Source organism: Pangasianodon hypophthalmus, chromosome 7 (genome assembly GCF_027358585.1).
Source record: "Pangasianodon hypophthalmus isolate fPanHyp1 chromosome 7, fPanHyp1.pri, whole genome shotgun sequence".
Taxonomy (NCBI): domain Eukaryota; kingdom Metazoa; phylum Chordata; class Actinopteri; order Siluriformes; family Pangasiidae; genus Pangasianodon; species Pangasianodon hypophthalmus.
In genome coordinates, this window is record NC_069716.1 from 11,679,972 (window position 1) to 11,701,038 (window position 21,067).

The 21,067-nt window shown below is 40.5% G+C and overlaps 1 protein-coding gene across 1 annotated transcript in view; it reads left to right on the forward strand.

The window, feature by feature from the left end:
* Positions 1–3,039: 3,039 nt before the first annotated feature.
* LOC113542770 (ectodysplasin-A) overlaps positions 3,040–21,067 on the forward strand; it is a 43,680-nt gene continuing 25,652 nt past the window's right edge. The window contains exon 1 of the mRNA XM_026940519.3: positions 3,040–3,443. Coding sequence (XP_026796320.1) covers positions 3,186–3,443 — 258 coding nt within the window. The 5' untranslated portion in view covers positions 3,040–3,185. The remainder of the gene's footprint in view (positions 3,444–21,067) is intronic.

Below are 21,067 nucleotides of genomic sequence, written 5' to 3' on the forward strand. Positions count from 1 at the left end.
GTAATGATGGGACTTGTAAAGAGAAGAAGCAAAAAAAGCATTTTTTATTAAATTTCAAATGGCAAACATCCTGTTTAGCAAATCACAAATTTGTTAATTGCACCTTCCATGGAATCAAGAATAAGAAGAATCATGATTGCAGGTTAATTGGTTCAAAAGTCATGAGCAGTGTTACAAATTTGTGAATTATAGCGCCCCTAGAGGGAAATGTCTTAATGTCCCTTAGGACAAGGCCAATACTCATCTACAAAGTTTGGTGAAAATCCATCACACCTTTGCTGAGAAATGCTTCATTGTTAGGTGATTTCACCGTCAAATTCATTTATGCATTATGGAAGAACCATCCATAATATCAAAAATCTGAGAAGCAACTTTTGTTTGTGTTAGTCTCCCAATTCTCTCTTACAAATTTTGTTGTTATGGGACAAAATTTGTAGGAGAAGAAGCAAAACCATTTTTTGTTAAAATTCACATTGGCTGATTCCTGTTTGAGAAATCACGAATGACATCAAGAACACTCAGAGGGAATCAAGAGAAACAAGAGTCTTGATTTGATGTTTACAGGTTCAAAAGTTATGGGCAATTTTACAAATTTATGAATTATAGCCTCATGTATGCTACCTACTGTAGATTTTGTAAAAATGCAAAATGACTGACTTCCTGTTTGAGAAATCACAAATTTGTTGTTAGTGCCACCTAGAACTGAATTATACAAAACTTCTTGGAGACCCTTAGGATGAGGTTCTTTAGTGGTCTGCCAAGTTTGGTCAAAATTGGTCACATGGTTGATGAGATATGCTTTCAGATCCTGTTTGGCAGTTTTGCCAACAGTTCCGTTTGCCTGTTATGGATGAACCATCCTGTTTGGTCAAACAGGACAGTCAAAAATCAAATTAACCAAATTTTTTTGGGCTGGTCTCATGATGCTACTTGCCAAATTTGGTGATGATTAGACAAAATTTCTAAGAAAAAAAGCACAAGAACTATTTTTGAAAAAAATTCAACACGGTGGAAAACATTTTAACCAAAGAATTCCACCCAAAGAGGAAAGTGGAATCGCATTTCTATGACATTGCACTGCAGAGTTATTATTATAATGTATGTCCAAATTTGCCCTATTGGTTGTGCTAGAGGGCTTGAGTAGTGTACACAAAAATTGCTGTGACAGTAGCTGAGACTGTGTCATTGTGCCAAATTTCATAAAATACCTATGAAGTGTTCTATGCACTTCTATCGATTCCCAAGTGGAGTAATAATAATAATAATAACAATAATAATAATAAGTGCAAGCAGCTACTAAGGGGCCAAGTATTACATACCACCACCTTGGGGTCAAATCACACCAATGTTTTGTCCTCCCTCAGGACATGGTCCTCAACATGGCTTTCAAATTTGGTGTCAATACAATGAGATACACTGCAGAAATATGACCTCACAGTTTTTTGGCTATTTCATCCTCGATGTCTGCAATATTACATTGCAGATTTCAAAAGCAATACATGACTTTAAAGTGGCAGTCTCCAAGGAACCATATTACAAAGACATTATGATTTTAGCTCAACCCAGGTGGTTTTACTATTACCATAACTCTACAATTTGATATGACTGGACTTCTGTTTACTCCTAATTTTTTAAAGTGCAATTCAAGCAACATTTAGTGTGTATACATATGATTAATATTTTTTTATTGAAAACTTTATATTAGTAAAAATACACTAAAAAAATCATAGAAATTTTTAACAATAATAAAAATGCTCGGTGTGCTTTGTTTTTTTAACATTCTAGCAAGACTTTGTATGCTGTGCACACATGGTGGGCCTCAACATTGCTTTTTTTTTTGACTTGCCATGGGTCTACAAGTATGTACAATCATAGGAAAAAGAAAGTACACCCTCTTTATCATGTTAGAAATCAGATGACACCAGAATTGTGAATTTATTCCAAATGGTTCCAGAGTAAATAGCAAAAACATGGGTTTTCATGTTTAATGCCCCCTCGTGCTCAAATGACATGAAAATTTTGGGGACCCTGGAGGTGATGTCCTAATAAGCATTCTCAAGTTTCATATGGATCCATTAAGCTGTTGTCAAGACATGGTCTCACTTCTTGTTTGGTGGCTTTGCCATCAAATTATTTTTGTATGTTACAGGCGAACTCCGTTGAATATCATATCTCTACAGTGCTTTAAAAACATTTTCTAAAACATTATTGTCATTTGTAGTGCTTGACCCCTCACTAGCTGCTTGCAGCAATATTTATTTTATTTTTATTTTAAGTACATTTACTTCACTTTTAACTCACTTCATCCCAAATTCTTTCCAGCTATCTTAACTGTCTTCAATGTAAAGCCTTATTGCACAAACGATTATGCCTTCTTGTTTCTAAACAACTGTGAGTTGAGGCAAAAGTCGCATCAGCTGATCAATTATAATATGTCAAAAAACGCTGCAGCAGTATACATTTCTTCATTGGAAAAGCAATCAGTTAATAAGCAAAGACAATAAACCACAATTTTTCACCTCATAAAATTTTGTTTTGTTATATTTTGAGTAAAAACATTTTTAAAATGAAAGATATGTGGATAGTTGTAAGAAGATTACGCATTTACAGTGAGCCATTTATTCAGCATGTTTGCCGTTTCTGTGTTAAGAGCATCTTCAGTAACAGACTTTCGAAACTGTATTTACAAAATATCACGATTTGCTTGCTTCCTTTTTGTGAGCTCGATGCATAATTCTTAGGTGCCTGTTTGAAATAAATAAACCAATTGCATCATGTGCATATAAAATTAAGACAGCCTATAATTTTATTTCGTTAATTCAGTACGTAAATAAATAAACCTATTTAAGTGTATTAATTTAGTTAAGGTAAAAAGTCTGAGATTGTCCTAATAAAATACTCTTCGGGAAAGTTTTTTTTAAAAAGTTAGAATTTTTAAATTAGAATTACCCTTTGAATAGAATATTGACATAAAGTGGCAGTGTGGCTTGGCCAATCGGAGAAGAGGTGGGCGGATACAGAACGCCTTCGCTGCAGAATCTTGGCTGCGAATATATTGGTGCTCTGCCATACTCCGAGAAATAGCGGGGACGAACTGCAGACGCGTTACACTACTGTGCAATATAATATATGATAAATTTTGTAGGCTGCAACACCTACAAAAGCGCAAATTACCTCCTGCGACCATGACACCAGAATGTTTTGAGGATAAATTTTGTAGCATCAAGGACGAGTGTACCCATCTTCATTCTTCATGCGTCTGCCAGAATTGCTGCAGAAACTGCAAGATCTTCTTCGGCTTCTTCGTCGTGTCGCTCTCGTTACATGTCGTCACGCTGTCGTGCTTTCTCGACCTACGATCCGAATGGAAACGCGAACTTCACACGAGACGCGGCGATATGGAGAGAAGAGCAGATCCTGAAGAACTAATATTCGTTTCTGATGTAAGCCAAATTCTTGAAGCGTTACACTAATATTACCGCATTCACCAAAGTAAAGTAGATATTACACTGGCCTTTAGGTACTGGCTGAATTAATTATTTTATTTGGTTTTCTTTTTTCCCTTAGTCTTATTATACTCTACATTGAAATCTTTAGTCTACTGCTCTGGTTCCTTGGCAGACACGATTATCAGGAAGTGTTTCATATGTAGCCTATATGTTTAAACCACATCTGTTAATGGCAATTCTGATGGACGTTAAAGTTTGACATGCTTATCTGTTTACTTCCTTAAGCCTGTTTACCTTCTCTTGAATTTTGTTCGTTTTGTTGTGCAGTCATTTTTCTGTTTTCCTGCTTTTGTCTTGTCGTCTGTGTTAATGAATCTTCTCTTATAGCCTGGCTCTAATTCTTACAGTTTTACTCTGCATACATATCGTCCATACATAAAAATCTGTTAAGTTCCACAGTGAGCCAACCACTCTTAAGTCTCATGCAGCTCATTTGCACATTGGGAAGCCACACGTTCTTGTTGGATTGCTCTAATGCATGTCCTTAACATTCCGCTTTTTGTAGATTCAAACAAGTTGGATTAATTATTCGGGTGCTGATTTTAGTGAGTCACGTTTTCGTCTAATTAGCACCCTAAAAGGTTGATTATGTCAATCAATCATGGGAGGAAAGGTGTGTGACTGCGATTTGAACTAAACCTGTTTATCACAATGTGAGATTAAATAAATCATCACCAAGGGAGGGATTTTGTTTTACACTGATGGGTTTAATTCATAAGTAGCAGATCATCATACTGAAGTAGCAGAAAAAGTCGTTGCACACAAGGCTGCCATCTCTTTTCAGGAGAAAGTAGCTAATGCATGCTCAGAAGGTTGCTCGAAGTTGCACAGTTTGCCAACGATTACAATGTTTAATCTTTACTGAACAGCACATGATGCTTTTAACTGCATATAGTTAATATTGTGGAACATCCTTGAGACAAGTTGGTTCCTGTTATCACTTTATAGCGACAGTTAACAGTCATTCTCTCCCTGGCCTCTCTCTCTCTCTCTCTCTCTCTCTCTCTCTCTCTCTCTCTCTCTCTCTCTCTCTCTGAGAGTGCGGACACCCGAGACTTCGACTATATTAGCATATACGGTGTATATACGTACTCAGTGTGTGTATGTATGTACAGTCAGGTCCATAAATATTGGGACAGTGACACAGTTTTGGTAATTTTGCCTCTGTACACCACCACAGTGGATTTGAAATGAGGCAGTCAAGATGTGACTGAAGCGTAGACTTTCAGCTTTAATTCAAGGGGTTTAACAAAAATATTGCATTAACCGTTTAGGAATTACAGCCATTTTTTACAGAGTTCCTCCATTTTCACAGGCCCAAAAGTAATGGGACAAACTAATATAATCATAAATATTAGGATTATTTTTATTACTTGGAGGTAAATCCTTTGCAGTCAATGACTACCTGAAGTCTGGACCCCATGGACATCACCAAATGCTGAGTTTCCTCCCTTGAGATGATTTGCCAAATCTTTACTGCAGCCATCTTCAGTTGCTGCTTGTTTGTGGGTCATTCTGCCTTCAGATTTGTCTTCAGTAAGTGAAAAGCAGCTCAGTTGGGTTGAGGTCAGGTGACTGACTCGGCCATTTAAGACCATTTAATTTCCAAGCTCTTGGGCTGCTTTCACAGTATGTTTTGGGTTGTTATCCATCTGTACTGTGAAGCGCTGTCCTATCAGTTTTGCAGCATTTGACTGAATCTGAGCAGAAAGTATAGCTCTATACACTTCAGAATTCATCCTGCTACTTCTATCAACAGTCACATTATCAATAAACCCCAGTGACCCAGTTCCATTGGCAGCCAAACATGCCCATGCCATAACACTGCCTCCACATGTTTGACAGATGATGTGGTATGCTTTGGATCATGAGCCCTTCCTTTCCTTCTCCATACTTTTCTCTTCCCATCATTCTGGTACAAGTTAATCTTGCATCAGAACTGGTCAGGCTTTTTTTAGAGGTTTTTAGCAAAGTCTAATCTGGCCTTTGTGTTCTTGAGTGTTACCAGCGGTTTGCATCTTGAGATAAACCGTCTGTATTTACATTCATGAAGGTGGCTCTTGATTGTATACTTTGACAATGATAGGCCTACCTCCTCCAGAGTGTTCCTGACTTGGCTAGATGTTGTGAAGGGGTTGTTCTTCAATAAGAAAAGAATTCTGCAATCATCCACTTTAGTTGTTTTCTGTGGTCTCCCAGGCCTTTTGGTGTTGCTGAGCTCGCCAGTGCATTCCTTCTTTTTAAGAATGTACCAAATTGTTGATTTGGCCCTCCTAAAGTTTCTGCTATCTCTCTGATGGGACTGTTTTGGTTTTTCAGCCTAATGATGGCCTCCTTCACTTGCATCAACACCTCTTTGGACGGCATATTGAGAGTTCCCATGAACAGCTACCAAATGCAAATTCAACACTTGGAATCAGCTCCAGACCTTTTATCTCCTTAATTTATCATGATATAAGGAGGAAACAGGCCACAGCTGGCCATGAAACTGCTTATCAGTCAATTGTCCCATTACTTTTGAGCCTGTGAAAATGGAGGAACTCTGTAAAAAATGGCTGTAATTCCTAAACGGTTAATGCAATATTTTTGTTAAACCCCTTGAATTAAAGCTGAAAGTCTACGCTTCAGTCACATCATGACTGCTTCATTTCAAATCCACTGTGGTGGTGTACAGAGGCAAAATTACCAAAACTGTGTCACTGTCCCAATATTTATGGACCTGACTGTATATGTGTCTGTGTATGTGTGTGTGTGTGTGTGTGTGTGTGTGTGTGTATATATATATATATATATATACACACACACACACACACACACACACACACACACACACACACTCTCATTGTCCACTTTAATAGAAACACCTGTACACCTGCTCATTTACACCGATCAGCCATAACATTATGACCACTGACAGGTGAAGTGAATAATATTGATTATCTTGTTACCATAGCACCTGTCAAGGGTTGAGACATATTAGGCAGCAAGTGACCAGTCGGTTCTCGAAGTTGATGTGTTGGAAACAGGAAAAATGGGCAAGCATAAGGATTAGAGAGACTTTGACAACGGCAAATTGTGATGGCTAGATGACTGGGTCAGAGCAACTGGTGAACTAGCGACAGGGTCATGGGCGGCCAAGGCTGCTCATTTACTACAATAAAAATGGGCAAGCATAAGGATTAGAGAGACTTTGACAACGGCAAATTGTGATGGCTAGATGACTGGGTCAGAGCAGCTGGTGAACTAGCGACAGGGTCATGGGCGCCCAAGGCTGCTCATTTACTACAATAGCTCTTTTGTGGGATCAGACCAGGCTAGTCTGTCTGGTCTGATCCCACAAAAGAGCTATAGTAGTACAAATTGCTGAAAAGTTAAAGCTGGCTATGATAGAAAGGTGTCAGAACACACAATGCATCGCAGCTTGCTGCGTATGGGGCTGTGTAGCCACAGACCTGTCAGAGTGCCCATGCTGACTTCTGTCCACTGCCAAAAGTGCCTACAATGGACAGGTGAGCATCAGAACTGGACCACTGAGCAATGGAAGAAGGTGGCCTGGTCCGATAAATCACATTTTCTTTTACATCATGTGGAAGGTCGGGTGTGTGTGCATCGTTTATCTGGGGAAGAGATGGCACCAGCATGCACTATGGGAAGAATGCAAGCTGGCGGAGGCAGTGTGATGCTCTGGGCAATGTTCTGCTGGGAAACTTTGAGTCCTGGCATTCATGTGGATGCTATTTTGACACATACCACCTACCTAAACATTGTTGCAGGCCAGGTACACCCCTTCATGGCAACAGTATTCCCTAATGGAAGTGACCTCTTTCGGCAGGATAATGCGCCCTGCCACACTGTAAAAATTGTTCAGGAATGGTTTGAGAAACATGACAAAGAGTTCAAGGAGTTGACTTGGCCTCCAAATTCCCTAGATCTCAATCCAGTCGAACATCTGTGGGGTGTGCTGGCCATCAAGTCTGATCCGTGGAGGCCCCACCTTGCAACTTACAGGACTTAAAGGATCTGCTGTTAATGTCTTTATGCCAGATACCACAGCACACCTTCAGGGATCTAGTGGAGTTCATGCCTCGATGGGTCAGGGCTGTTTTGGCAGCAAAAGGGGGACCAACACAATATTAGGCAGGTGGTCATAATGTTATGGCTGATTGGTGTATGCAGTTATTCAATCATTCAGTGGCATTCATGTGGCACCAGCGCAATGCAAAAAATCATGTGGGTACAGGTCAACAGCTTCAGTTAATGTTCACATCAAACATTAAATGGGGAAAAATGTGATATCTGTCACTTTAACTGTGGCATGGATGTTGGTGCCCGTTGGGCTGGTTTGAGTATTTCAGAAACTGCTGATCTCCTGGGATTTTCACAGACAACAATCTCTAGAGTTTACACAGAATGGTGCAAAAAACAAAAAACATTGAGTGAGTGACAGTTCTGTGCGTGGAAACACCTTGTTGATAAGACAGTTCCGAGGAAAATGGCCAGATTTGTTCGAGTTGCCAGGACTGATATAGTAACTCAAATTATCACACTTTACAGCCTTTAAACGCTCTTAAAAACATCAAACGTTGGGGTGGATGGGCTACAACAGCAGTAGACCACATTGGATTTCATTCCTACCACTTTTCTGAAGTCCACACAGAACCGGATGGACCCATCAGCTTTAGGTACCAAAACCACCGGTTTGCTCCAGTCACTGTGAGACTCCTTGATTACTTCCATGTTGAGCATAGCCATGAGCTCATCCCAAACTACCTTTTTCTTGTGTTCAGGTAAATGATAGGAGTGGCTGCGTCTCAATGTGGTGCTCTGTGAGGTTTGTGAGATCGGGTAGAGGCGAAAACACAATGGAAAATTCCCCTTGCAACATGGCAACCTGGGACGGCAAGAGATTGTCTCTACAAGGGACCAGGGTGGACTGAGCCGGAGGTTTTAATGGCACCTCTGGTCCCAGCTCCTCTTTCTCTGAGAGGAGTGGTCGGAACCACCTCTCACCATGGTTTGAGGAGACTGAGGTGGTATGTTTGCAGTGTATTGCCTCTGTCCATTCACCTAACCTCATAGTTAACTTTCCCAACTCGTCTTGTGACCTGAAATGGCCCTTGTCACTTCTTGAGTAATGTAGAGCTCAACATGGGAAGTAAAACAAGTACTTTATCTCCCGGTGCATATTCCTGTAGCCTAGCACCCCTATTATACAGTCGGGACTGCCATTCCTGGGCCTGACACACATTCTCTCAGGTCCAGAATGTACTGAATTTCATTTCTGCTGTTAGAAGTTCCCTCCTCCAGATTTTCTCTCTCGTACCTCTCGTACTCCAAATAGCAGGGGCTTGAGCCATTTATCTCAATTTTGTGCATCCTCGTGAGAACACTTAAAATCATGTTTTAAAGTCTGATTAAACTGCTCTACCAGGTCATCTGTTTACATATGGTAAAAACTGGTGCAAATCAATTTAATCCCTGATAATTCGTAAAGCTGGTGTAGTGTCTATGACAAACATAGTGCCCTGGTCAGTCAGAATCTCTTTTGGGATTCCAGCTTGGGAGATTACATGGAAGAGTGCATCTGCAACACTGCGTGCTAAGATGCTTCCAGATGTCACGTTGCATAATCCACCAAGATTAACACCAACCTATATCTAGTGTGTGCCTTTCTAATGGTCTGACAAGGTCTATGCCAATTCTTTCAAAGGGGACTTCAATTAAGGGCAATGGGAGCAATGGCATTTTCCCAATGTCCCGCATTGAATGGCTTTGGATGGTGATCTGGTTACACCCTGAGTCCACCAAGGCCTGAAGTGGACTCCTTTGTATACTCACTGACACATGGTACGTTCCTGTTCAATCGGAGGAGGCCTGTATCATGTTTGGGATCCAGATTAGTGTTCCCACTTCCATGAGGGAACGCTGGTCCTGGGGAAGCCGGGCATTTCTGCCGCATCATCAACGCTGTGCAGGCTTTGCCCCAGTCCTTGTGGGCCCAGAAGTTTCTACTTGTGTGGAGAGAGTGTGAGCTGGGAAAGACATTGGGAAAGATAGAGAGGCAGGAGAGGAAAAGCAGGGGGGAAACCGGGTTTGGGGAACTGGTTTCAGGGTCCTGGCAGCTCAGGGATCTGAATTTGGAGGGGGGGGGAGACCGAGAGAAACAAGAGAGCCATCTGCCGTGGTTCAGACGCCGCCAGGTGATCCTCCGCCAGCTGGATGGCCTTATCGAGGGAAGCCAGTCGGTGGCACGGGACCCAATCCGTGGTTCAGGAGCTGCACGATGAACTGCTCCAGCACCACCAGTTCGATGATTACTTCAGCATCCCACTCCTCAGCCAGCATCTACCACCGATAGGAGTCCTTGAGCTGCTGCATGAACACAAATGGTCAGCAGACTTCAATGGGTTTCTGGACCCAGAAGTGTTGTCTGATGTTGTTCATGGTGCAGGTCAAGCAGAGCCTGGTATTGCATTTGGTGGAGGCTGGCAAGGGACTTAATGATCTCGATAAGTGGAGAAAGTTCCATGATGGCGTCTGGTACCTCCTCCCAGGTTTCGGCAACACTGTAGAACCTTGGAGTGTATGGGAAGGAAGGAGGACTGGGGAGACAGGCGACTCTTTAAAAAGCTTTGTGCTCCTTTTATTTTAATTTATTCTGCGAGCTTTTTTCAGTGTTTCAATGTTCACTCGTGGACACACACACACACACACAGACAGACACACAAGTTCCACTCAGCTGTCTCTCTCTGGTTCACGGCTCCTCAAAAGACTCACATAAGTCAACTCGCCATGATCTCACACACAGGTGAGAATCATCATGCGTTACCGGCTTGTTCCCCCGCCTCCACTTCGTCCACAGGCAATGCTCAACCATGCCCTGCTTCCACAGGATTATATTGATGTACTACTGTGTTTTTGTTTTCAGTTTACTGCACATTACTGCAGAATCACTTAAAAAAAAATTCCACCATCCGGTTGAGTTTTCGTGATTACCACTGCCACTTCCGACTGCACAGATGATATTATGCCTCCTCTACTCTCTGTAAACCTGAAATGGTCGAAATGCTCAGTTTCTGGATGATTAAATCATTTATTAATATGTTTATAGCTACAATTATAATTACAATGTTTATTGTGCAATATTGATATTGAAAAATATCACGCAAGCAATAATAGTATAGATACCTACAAATATGTTGAAATAAAGAAAAGTGGAGCGGAAAGACGAGAGATAGGAGACTAAGGACATGTTCTTGGTAGAGAAGCACGTCAAGTCAAGTCAAGTCAAGTGGAGTTTATTGTCATTTCAGCCATATACAAGTACACAGTGAAACGAAACAACGTTTCTCCAGGACCAAGGTGCCACATAAGACAACACAGAACTACGGGGACTACATAAATTACATAAATTAAACGTAAAGTGCACAAGACAGAACAGACAGTACATAACTACGACGCCGACCAGTACACAGTCCTGTTGAAAGTGTTAAAGTGACAGTAGTGCAAATATTACAGCTGAGGTAGTGTAAACATAGAAGTAGCAGCAATAATAAGACATGTGCAAAACATGTGCAGTGCATGTGCATAGAGGATGTTCCGTTGTGTGTATATATATGTATGTATGTATGCGTGAGTTCCTTTGGACCAGTTCAGTTGTGTGTATATATGTGTGTGTGTGTATATGTATGTATGTGTGTGTGTGTGTGTGTGTGTGTGTGTGTTCCTTCAGTCCAGTTCTAGGTATTTAGGAGTCTGATGGCATGAGGGAAGAAACTGTTGCACAGTCTGGTTGTGAGGGCCCGAATGCTTCGGTACCGTTTACCAGACGGCGGGAGTGTGAAGAGTGTGCGTGAGGGGTGTGTGGGATCATCCACAATGCTGGTGGCTTTGCGGATGCAGCGAGAGGTGTAAATGTCTGTGATGGAGGGAAGAGAGACCCCGATGATCTTCTCAGCTGTCCTCACTATCCGCAGCAGGGTCTTGCGATCTGAAACAGTGCAATTCCCAAACCAGGCAGTGATGCAGCTGCTCAGGATGCTCTCGATAGTCCCTCTGTAGAACGTGGTGAGGATGGAGGGTGGAAGATCAGCCTCAGCCTTCGCAGAAAGTACAGGCGCTGCTGGGCTTTCTTTGTTATGGAGCTGGTGTTGAGCGACCAGGTGAGGTTCTCCGCCAGGTGAACACCAAGAAACTTGGTGCTCTTGACGATCTCCACAGAGGAGCCGTCGATGTTCAGCGGAGAGTGGTCATTCTGTGCTCTTCTGAAGTCAACAACCATCTCTTTAGTTTTGTCCACATTCAGAGACAGGTTGTTGGCTTTGCACCAGTCCATTAGCCGCTGCACCTCCTCTCTGTATGCTGACTCGTCGTTCTTGCTGATGAGACCCACCACGTTCGTGTCATCGGCGAACTTGATGATATGATTCGAGCTGTGCATTGCTACACAGTCGTGAGTCAGCAGAGTGAACAGCAGTGGACTGAGCACACAGCCCTGTGGGACCCCAGTGCTCAGTGTGGTGGTGTTGGAGATGCTGTTCCCGATCCGGACTGACTGAGGTCTCCCAGTCAGGAAGTCCAGGATCCAGTTGCAGAGGGAGGTGTTCAGGCCCAGCAGGTTCAGCTTTCCGATCAAGTGCTGAGGAATAATTGTGTTGAATGCTGAACTGAAGTCTATGAACAGCATTCTAACATAAGTGTCTTTATTGTCCAGGTGGGTGAGGGCCAGATGGAGGGTGGTGGTGATGGCATCATCTGTTGAGCGGTTGGGGCGGTAAGCGAATTGCAGGGGGTCCAGTGAGGGAGGCAGCAGGGTCTTGACGTGCCTCATGACGAGCCTCTCGAAGCACTTCATGATGATGGGTGTAAGTGCAACGGGACGGTAGTCATTGAGGCAGGACACTGAAGACTTCTTTGGCACGGGGACGATGGTGGTGGCCTTGAAGCAGGTCGGGACAACGGTGCTGCACAGAGAGGTGTTGAAGATGTCCGTGAAAACATCTGCCAACTGGTCTGCACATCCCCTGAGCACCCTGCCAGGAATGTTGTCTGGTCCAGCAGCCTTCCGTGGGTTGACTCTGTGTACAGTCCTGAAGAGCAGAGATGGCTCCGGCTGGCCAGGTTTTCACCTGCTTCAGAACCGGTTTGGAGCGTCTGACTAGCGGTCTGTATGCTGGCATTAGCATAACAGAGATGTGGTCTGAGTAGCCGAGGTGGGGGCGGGGCTCCGCCCGGTACGCGCCGGGGATGTTTGTGTAAACAAGGTCCAGCACGTTTTTCCCTCTCGTTGCAAAGTCCACATGCTGATGGAATTTAGGGAGCACTGACTTGAGATTTGCATGGTTGAAATCTCCGGCAACAATAAACAGTCCGTCAGGGTGTGAATTCTGCAGCTCGCTAATAGCCCCATACAGTACACAGAGCGCCTCCTTAGCATTAGCGTTAGCACGGGGGGGGAATGTAGACACCGATTATGAAAACAGTAGTGAATTCCCGTGGTAAATAAAAAGGTCTACATCTAACAGTCATAAACTCCACCAGCGATGAGCAGTAACTAGAGACTAGCACAGAGTTCTTGCACCATTCCGTGTTGATGTAAACACACAAGCCGCCGCCGCGAGCCTTACCGCACAGAGCTGTGTTTCTGTTGGCACGAAACGAGGCTAGCCCGTCTAGCTGAATGGCGGCGTCCGGAACTCTGTCGCTGAGCCACGTCTCTGTGAAAACAAAGACGCAGCAGTCTCTAAACTCACGCCGCGTAGCTTGCTGGAGTGGGATGTAGTCCAGTTTATTATCCAGGGAGCAGACATTGGAGAGCAGGATGGACGGGAGAGCTGGCCGGCTAGGGTTTGTTTTTAGCCTAGCACGAACCCCCGCCCAAGAACGTGCAAGTTCTTCTGAAATTTCTTTCTTAACATTAGCCTAGCACGAACCCCCGCCCAAGAACGTGCAAGTTCTTCTGAAATTTCTTTCTTAACATTATATATTATTTGGAAAACCCGGTGTGTGTGAAGGTGAGTGGGAAAGAGTGGGAGCAGCCATGACGTTGCTGGCAACACGGGTGACAGCCTCGTGGCTGCACAACATGCCAACCCAGAAGGTGGGTCTGCCTCAGCAGATGAGCCCATGAACATCGCTTTTGAAGAGGATAAGGTTGATGAAGAGCATTACATCCCCTCCAAACAGGCTGCAAAGCCCATAGTATCGGAAAGTGAAGGCAGCAGCACTGATGGGCCACCATAACTCACTGGGGACCTGCACAATATCTGAAAAAGAGCAGCTGAAATGCTTGCCATTCACAGGCCAGAAGTTCTCAGAGAGTCCACCATATCTCATTATGAGGGAAAACTGCTGCCAAAATCAAATTACTCAGCAAGACAGGTGTTGTCAGTCTTCCCAGTATCAGGGCTTAATGCTTACTTTTTTTAAGTGGTAGCACTGCTGCTAGCAAGCTAGAAAGTTAGGTAGCACAAGGAAAATTGTGTTGCTCACATCTGAAAACATGTTTTATTATTCAAAAATAAATCGCCTTTACAAAAAATTTGGTACATATATATATATATATCTGAGAATTTAGAAACTACTGAATGAAGAAATTGAATGAATGAAAAAAAAATTCTTGAGATCATTACTCAAAATGAATTCACCAAAAAAAAAAAGAAACCAAAGCAGCACAGACTCACACAAATTGTTGAAACATACATAAACATTACGTAAACAATCTCACATTCTGTCATTAGCTGTTTACATTCAGCCTAATAACATAGCCTATACACCTCAACTGTAAACTGATTTCGGCTATTCAGACCAAAAGTCCTATAAGATTGAAGGAGGTGGATTAATGTTCTTTTAATAATCTGTTAAATAGAACAACAGCCATATAAATCTTTGTGTCCAATTACTTTCACTAACGGAATCTTCATATATGCATTCTGTGCATGTGTGTTTGAGCCACAGTTCATGATACACATTTTAATCTATTTAGAATAATTGCGTGGTTATTTTGGCAACAAGGTTTCATTTTAAGGCAGGAAGGAGGAATTGGAATTAACCGCAGTAAAGCTGGCTCAGCATTTGAAATTAGTCAGATATTCAGCAAGGATGCAGAATATACACATGGTTGTTTCTTGTGCAGTTATTTCCAGAGAGTTACGTTTAATATTGGTTAACGCCAGAAAATGAGTAAAGGTAATATATTGATGGATAATGTGTGCATTTAACGTTACTTTCAATAAAGAGAGCATCCATGCTCATGATTGTCAGGAAAATGATTATCTGAGCAACTTTATTGCATGTCACAAACTCTTCTTCTCGGGGGCCATTCAGAAATCACATACAGAAGAGGTTTTTGCTGTGACGGAAATACTTTACAACTCATTAAAAACACAAGCAGCTGGTTTGTGAAATATACATAAAAAAAATTCAAGGACATTTTTTTTTTATTAATGGCATGTCTTTTTCCAAATGAAGTAGACGAAAAAATTATGGAATCACTCAATGTTGAGGAAAAAATTATGGAATCAATTTTTTATTTCCATTTCTAAAACAAATACTGGGACAAGTCTAAAAATGCTAATAAGTCAGCAGTTAAAAGGGAGTGCTTACACACTTTAATGGGCTGTTGGACTTGGCTAATTGAAAGGAAACATGGCTCCAATGAGAGAGTTGTCAGTTGAAACAATGGAAATAATTATAAAACTCCTTCAACAAGGAATTTCAACATGGAGTGTAGTCAAAGAGGTTGGTTGCTCCCAGTCAGCTGTGTCTAAAATTTGTTGCAAGTATAAACTTAATGGGAAGGTTATGAAAGGTAGATATACAGGCAGACTAAGGAAGATGTCAAAGCATCAGGATAGAAAACTCAAAGCACTATGCCTTGAAAATAGAAAATGCACAACAAAACAAATGAAAAACAAATGGGCGGAAACAGGAGTCAATGTTTGTGACAGAACTGTAAGAAACCGGCTGAATGAAATGAGATTTATATATAGAAAAGCCAAAAGAAAACCAGCACTAACACCAAAACAGAAGAAAACAAGGTTACAGTGGGCTAAGGAGAAGCAATCATGGAGTGTGGATGATTGGATGAAAGTGAAATTCAGTGACGAATCATGAATCTGCATTGGCCAAGGAGATGATGCTGGAACTTTTGTCTGGTGCCGTTCTAACAAAACATATAAAGATGACTGCCTGAATCAATCAAATTTCCCAACTCATTTATGATATTGGGTTGCATGTCAGGTAAAGGACCAGGGGAGATGGCAGTCATTACCTCAGCAGTCAATGCACAGTTGTACAGTGAAATTTTGGACATTTTCTCATTCCATCCATAGAAAATAGGTTTGGTGGTGATGAAATAATTTTTCAGGATGACAATGCATCTTGCCACAGAGCAAACAGTTTTAAAACTTTTTTTCAGGAAAGGCATATCAGCTCAATGACATGGCCAGAAAACAGTCTGTTTTCTGTAAAAAAAAAAAAACTGGTCCATGTTAAGGCTCCAGCCTGCAAAGCTGATCTGTCAACTGCTATTCGAGAAAGTTGGAACCAGATTGATGGGGAATATTGTTTTTCATTAGTGAGGTCTATGCCTCAAAGAATAAAAGCCAGAGGAGGAGCAACAAAGTATTACTTGTGTTTTTTTGTTGATGATTCCATAATTTTTTCCTCTACTTGATTTGGAAAAAGAAATGCCATTAATAAAAAAAAAATGTCCTTGAATTTTTTTTATGAATATTTCACAAATCAGAATGTTAAGCTATTGAACAAAACCTTTTTTGTGTCATATCTGTGATTTGTTTGTTTGCTATAAAGTAAAAAAGTGTGGTGATTCCATAATTTTTGCCAGGGGTTGTAATCCCACCTGAAGACAAGATATAGATGGCAATTGTTGACATGATCCCTGTTTTCCCAAGAAACATAAAGGTGAGCTCTGTATCAACAAAAGGAAAACATTTGTGCAGAGAATAAGGAATACATAAGTATATAAATAGATAAACAAACAAACAGGTAGGTAGGTAGGCTGGTACATGTAGTGTTGAACAAAGTGGATTTTTCTCATTTGTGCTGGTGTCTGGCATAGTTTTAGTGTCATAGAAACCTTCAAAAAAGAAAAAAAAAGCCTGACTGTAGGGGTAAATTTAGCTAGAAGCTTATAATGGCATTTAAAAAAAAATATCACTGACCGTATTCCTCAGTGTAAATCAGTGGTGTTATGTGATTCTCAACAAAACTCATAACAATAGAAAGCTTGATTGAATGGAAGGGAATAAAGTTTCAACAACACACAGAACATAATAGAACAGGTCTAAGGTTGTACAGGAAAACTTTTGATACAAACCAGTCAACACTAATAATATGCTCTTGATGCATGATCATTAGGCATGAGACAGAATTTTGTTGTCTCGAATATTGTGATATTGTGATGTGGTGTATCCCAATATTTCCACTGAAGATTCATTATGTGTTCTACCTCTTATACACCAGGGAGCAGCACCAGACATAGTAGTATACTGCCTTCGAAGCATACTTACTTAGTAGTCCAAAAAGTTAAGCTTATCAGAAGGAAGCATTATGGCACATGTCAAACATGCAGCATCATTTCACTGGCCCATATGAACTTGGAAAAAATAATACCAAAATGGTCTGTAGTGGTGTAACCAGAAATTAATTTTGGTGGGATGAGGAAATATACAAAATAAAATCATGATTGTTTTTCCCCTCAGTTCAATTAAGTTGGTAAGTCTGATGCACTTATGCATTTAGGATGGATGTTAGACAACAGCAGTGAAGACGCAAATTTCTTATTTAGCCTAATCATTTAAGGCAATCAGTCGTTCCATTTTAATAACTTTGTCATGAAATACATTTATAAGATTAAAATTAAAAGATTAAAATTAAAAAGCTTTAAAAAATTTTTATAATAGGGAAGAAGTACACCTTGTTATTATAAATTCTGATCCACTTTTCTTACAATACAATGTATATTACAGGTTGTTAAAATAAATATATTAAAATTTTGTATTTTATTTGTGTCAATAAAATCTTGTGTCAACATCGTCTTGTCAAGCCTGTATAGGGATATTTCTTTTATTGTTTCTTTGCTGTATCGTCTCATGTCTGATGATTAGCATTCACCTTGTTTTTTTATTATCTGGTGTGTACACGGGCTAGCATCCAAGACCAGTCACTCCCTCATACTTTACCTACACAACAGTAATGTTTCAGATAACATTGAAATTTCAACCAAATGCACGTTCAAGTCTCCACTGTGAGTTTCTACCTCTGCAGCCTTACATTAGCTGTAAAGCAATCTTCAAATCATAAATGCTTAAGAATGAGAAAATTGCATGGGAGAAGACTCCTTTTATTTACACGTTACCAACAGTATGAAAAATAGAAAAATGCCAGCTCTGGTGTCCTGAAAAAAAGATGTTAGTTTTGATTCTACACGGCTTGTTTAATCTTTTTTGTTTGTCCAAAATTTGTATTTGAATCTGTAATGAATAAAATTAATGCTGTGTGGAAGATTTGGGAAGCAGTTAGTCTATAAGGTAGCAGGTGGCTACACAGTAGATAAATTAATAGCAGGTGCACTAGCTTGTGGAAACTTAGCAAGATTTGGATGAACATTAGGATGTTGGACATGTGCCGTTTAAATTTGATATGCTGCAGTTGAACAGGATTTTAGACAGCTTACACAATAATAATGGCACGAACTTCCCCAGTTGGGCCCTTGCCAAAACTGTTCACGTCACCCCACTACCAATAAAATGAAAAATAAAACAAACTTATATCAGCTTTATATTTACAGTGTGTCAGTTTCTGATGAAGTGCATGTGCAAACTGTATTATTATCTAATCGAAATGGCTTAAGATTTAAAGATTACAAATAAAAATGTCTAGCTTGCAGATCATTATCTGGGTTGCTGATATACAACAGGGCAGTAAACTACACTATATGGCCAAAAGTATGTGGACATCTGACCACCACACCCCCATGTGGGCCTTCCCCAAACAAAGTTGAAAGCACACAATTGTCTAGAATGTCTTTGTATGGTGTAGCTTGAAAATTTCCCTTCACTGGAATTAAGGGGCGTAAACCTGTTCCAGCATGACTATGCCCCGTGCACAAAGCAAGGTTTACAAAGACATGGTTTGCCAAGGAGACCTTTGGTATGAAATGGAATGCCATCTGTGCACCAAGTCTTCTCACCCAATATCAGATCTCAACCTCACTAATGCTCTTGTGGCTAAAAGGGCAGAAATTCCCATAGCCAAGTTCCAGAATCTAGTGGAAAGCTTTCCTAAAAGATTGTAGGCTGTTACAGCAACAAAAGGGGTAGCAACTTTGGAATGAGATGTTCAGCAAGCACATATGGGCGTGATGGTCCGGGGTGTCCACATACTGTTTACCATATAGTGTTTTTGTCAAGCTAAATGTTTCATTTCATATCCTGACAGTTCGTTATGCCATTTCAGGTTCAGTCCATTAAAAGTGTTTAACGGTTTTCTCAATTACTGTTTGTAATACTTCTTAAATATTTGCTACAGATCACTCAGTAAGTAACCTTTGTTGCCTGAAAGTTTTGTACTAAAATCGACTGGTATTCATGATTCCCTCCACCTTGATAAAAACCCCAGTTCTGGCTGAAGAACAGCATCCCTAAAGCATGATGCTGCCACCACCATGCTTCACTGTGGATATGGTGTTCTTTTAGTGACACACCTTTTTTTGCACCAAACAAACCTTTTGAAATTATGGAATTATACCTTTAGGAATTGGTTTAATGAGACCATAACGCATTTTGCCACATGGTTTGGGGTGATTTATTTGGGCTTGGATCATTTTTTTGAGAAACGGCTTCTGTCTAGCCACTCTACCTTAAAGCCCAGATATGTAAAGAATACGAGAGAATGTTGTCACATGCAGAGAAAAATCAGTACTTTTCAGATATTCCTGCAGCTCCTTTAATGTAGCTGTTGGTGTCTTGGCATCATGTCTTTTGAGTTTTTGGCTTGTAAACTCTTTGCAGACCATGGCTTCAGCAGTCAGATGAAACCAAGAAGATGTCAAGAAAATCCTACAGAAACAACTGGTCTTTATTTGAATTTAATCAGAATAATTTCATTGATGACAGGTGTGTGATAATCCACCACATCCTGCCACATCCCCAATTGTAAAAGGGTGTTGCACACTTATGCAACCAGGTTGTTGTAACTTTATTTTTCCAAATTTTTCCTAAAATGTTTCTGATTGTTTTTCGCTTAATTTTTATAGATTGTAATTTCACATTGAGAGTGGAAATACTTCTGACATGATTAATCTTACTTTCATTTTTTTTTTTTACTTCAAGAAAATCTGCCATTTTAACTTGGTTTTGATTGTAGTTGTGCATGGTTTACCGCAAAAGAAATACTGGGAATATTTTAGGGTGAACACAAGTTTGAATTATAAAAATGGTGAGCTATACACTGAAGAAGTCAAACTTGGCTTAATATAGTGTCAGAACCAGATGGGGTTACTCTAGAACATGGTTGTACCTTTAGGCACTCTTCCAAGTGCTGTCTTTACAATTAGCAATGGACATCTGTTTCCTATCAGAGATCTTTCCCATATGGAAGCAGCCAGACAGTACACACCTTTTAGGTTATTAAGAAGATTTATTTTTCTTCTTTGACATTTAGCTGATGAGTTGCATGATATCTATGGACATCCTATTGAAATGCACAGGGTTTCTGCTTGAAGCAGATTGTGAAATATAGCATAGATGTTTTCAAAACCAATACACAGAGTCTAAGACTCAGGTTGCACAGTCTAGACAAGTTGTCCTATTTCTTGCCATGGGTCACTGTACGTGCCACTGCCCTACCTATTTTCAGAAGATTTACTGCCAGTTCAGACTATTTGCCTTCAGCTTACCTCCAGTCCCACAATAGTCAGTAGCTCCCAGATTTAAATGAATATATGTTTATTTATGATATAAATGCATGTAATTTATTTGACATTAGCATATATTTATAGCACTTTTTTGAAAATAAATGAGTGCACCTCAAAACAGTGCACAGATAACAGTCAAAGTGTGTTCAGTTTACCCATGGGAAACAGATGCCTATTTACTATTCATAGGGATGAACTTGGTCTCATCATCTGAGAACCTTGGTACTGGCCTATTTCAGGTATTTTATTCGTATTTGAATAGACTAGAAATTTGAAAACCTGAGAATGAATCTACTTCTTGGATGGGTGACAAATTTGCATTTGTGCTCATGTGAGTGTCTGAAACTTACAAGTAAAGAAAAGTGGCTTAGGTTACACTTTAGGTTATTTAGACAGTTTTCTGTTTTGTATCATGCTTGTCCTTAAACTCTTTAAATTTGCACAAGGTGGGTCTATGACTGGATTATCTGATTTGGATTTTTACTGTAATGAAAATTTACTACATCTTGCTTCATAAACCAAACAAGATTGTACTGGTTTTACTGATTTTACTTATATTGCAAAAGCAATTTGTATGGCATTACAGATTACAGAAAATCAAACATTATTCAGTTTTAAA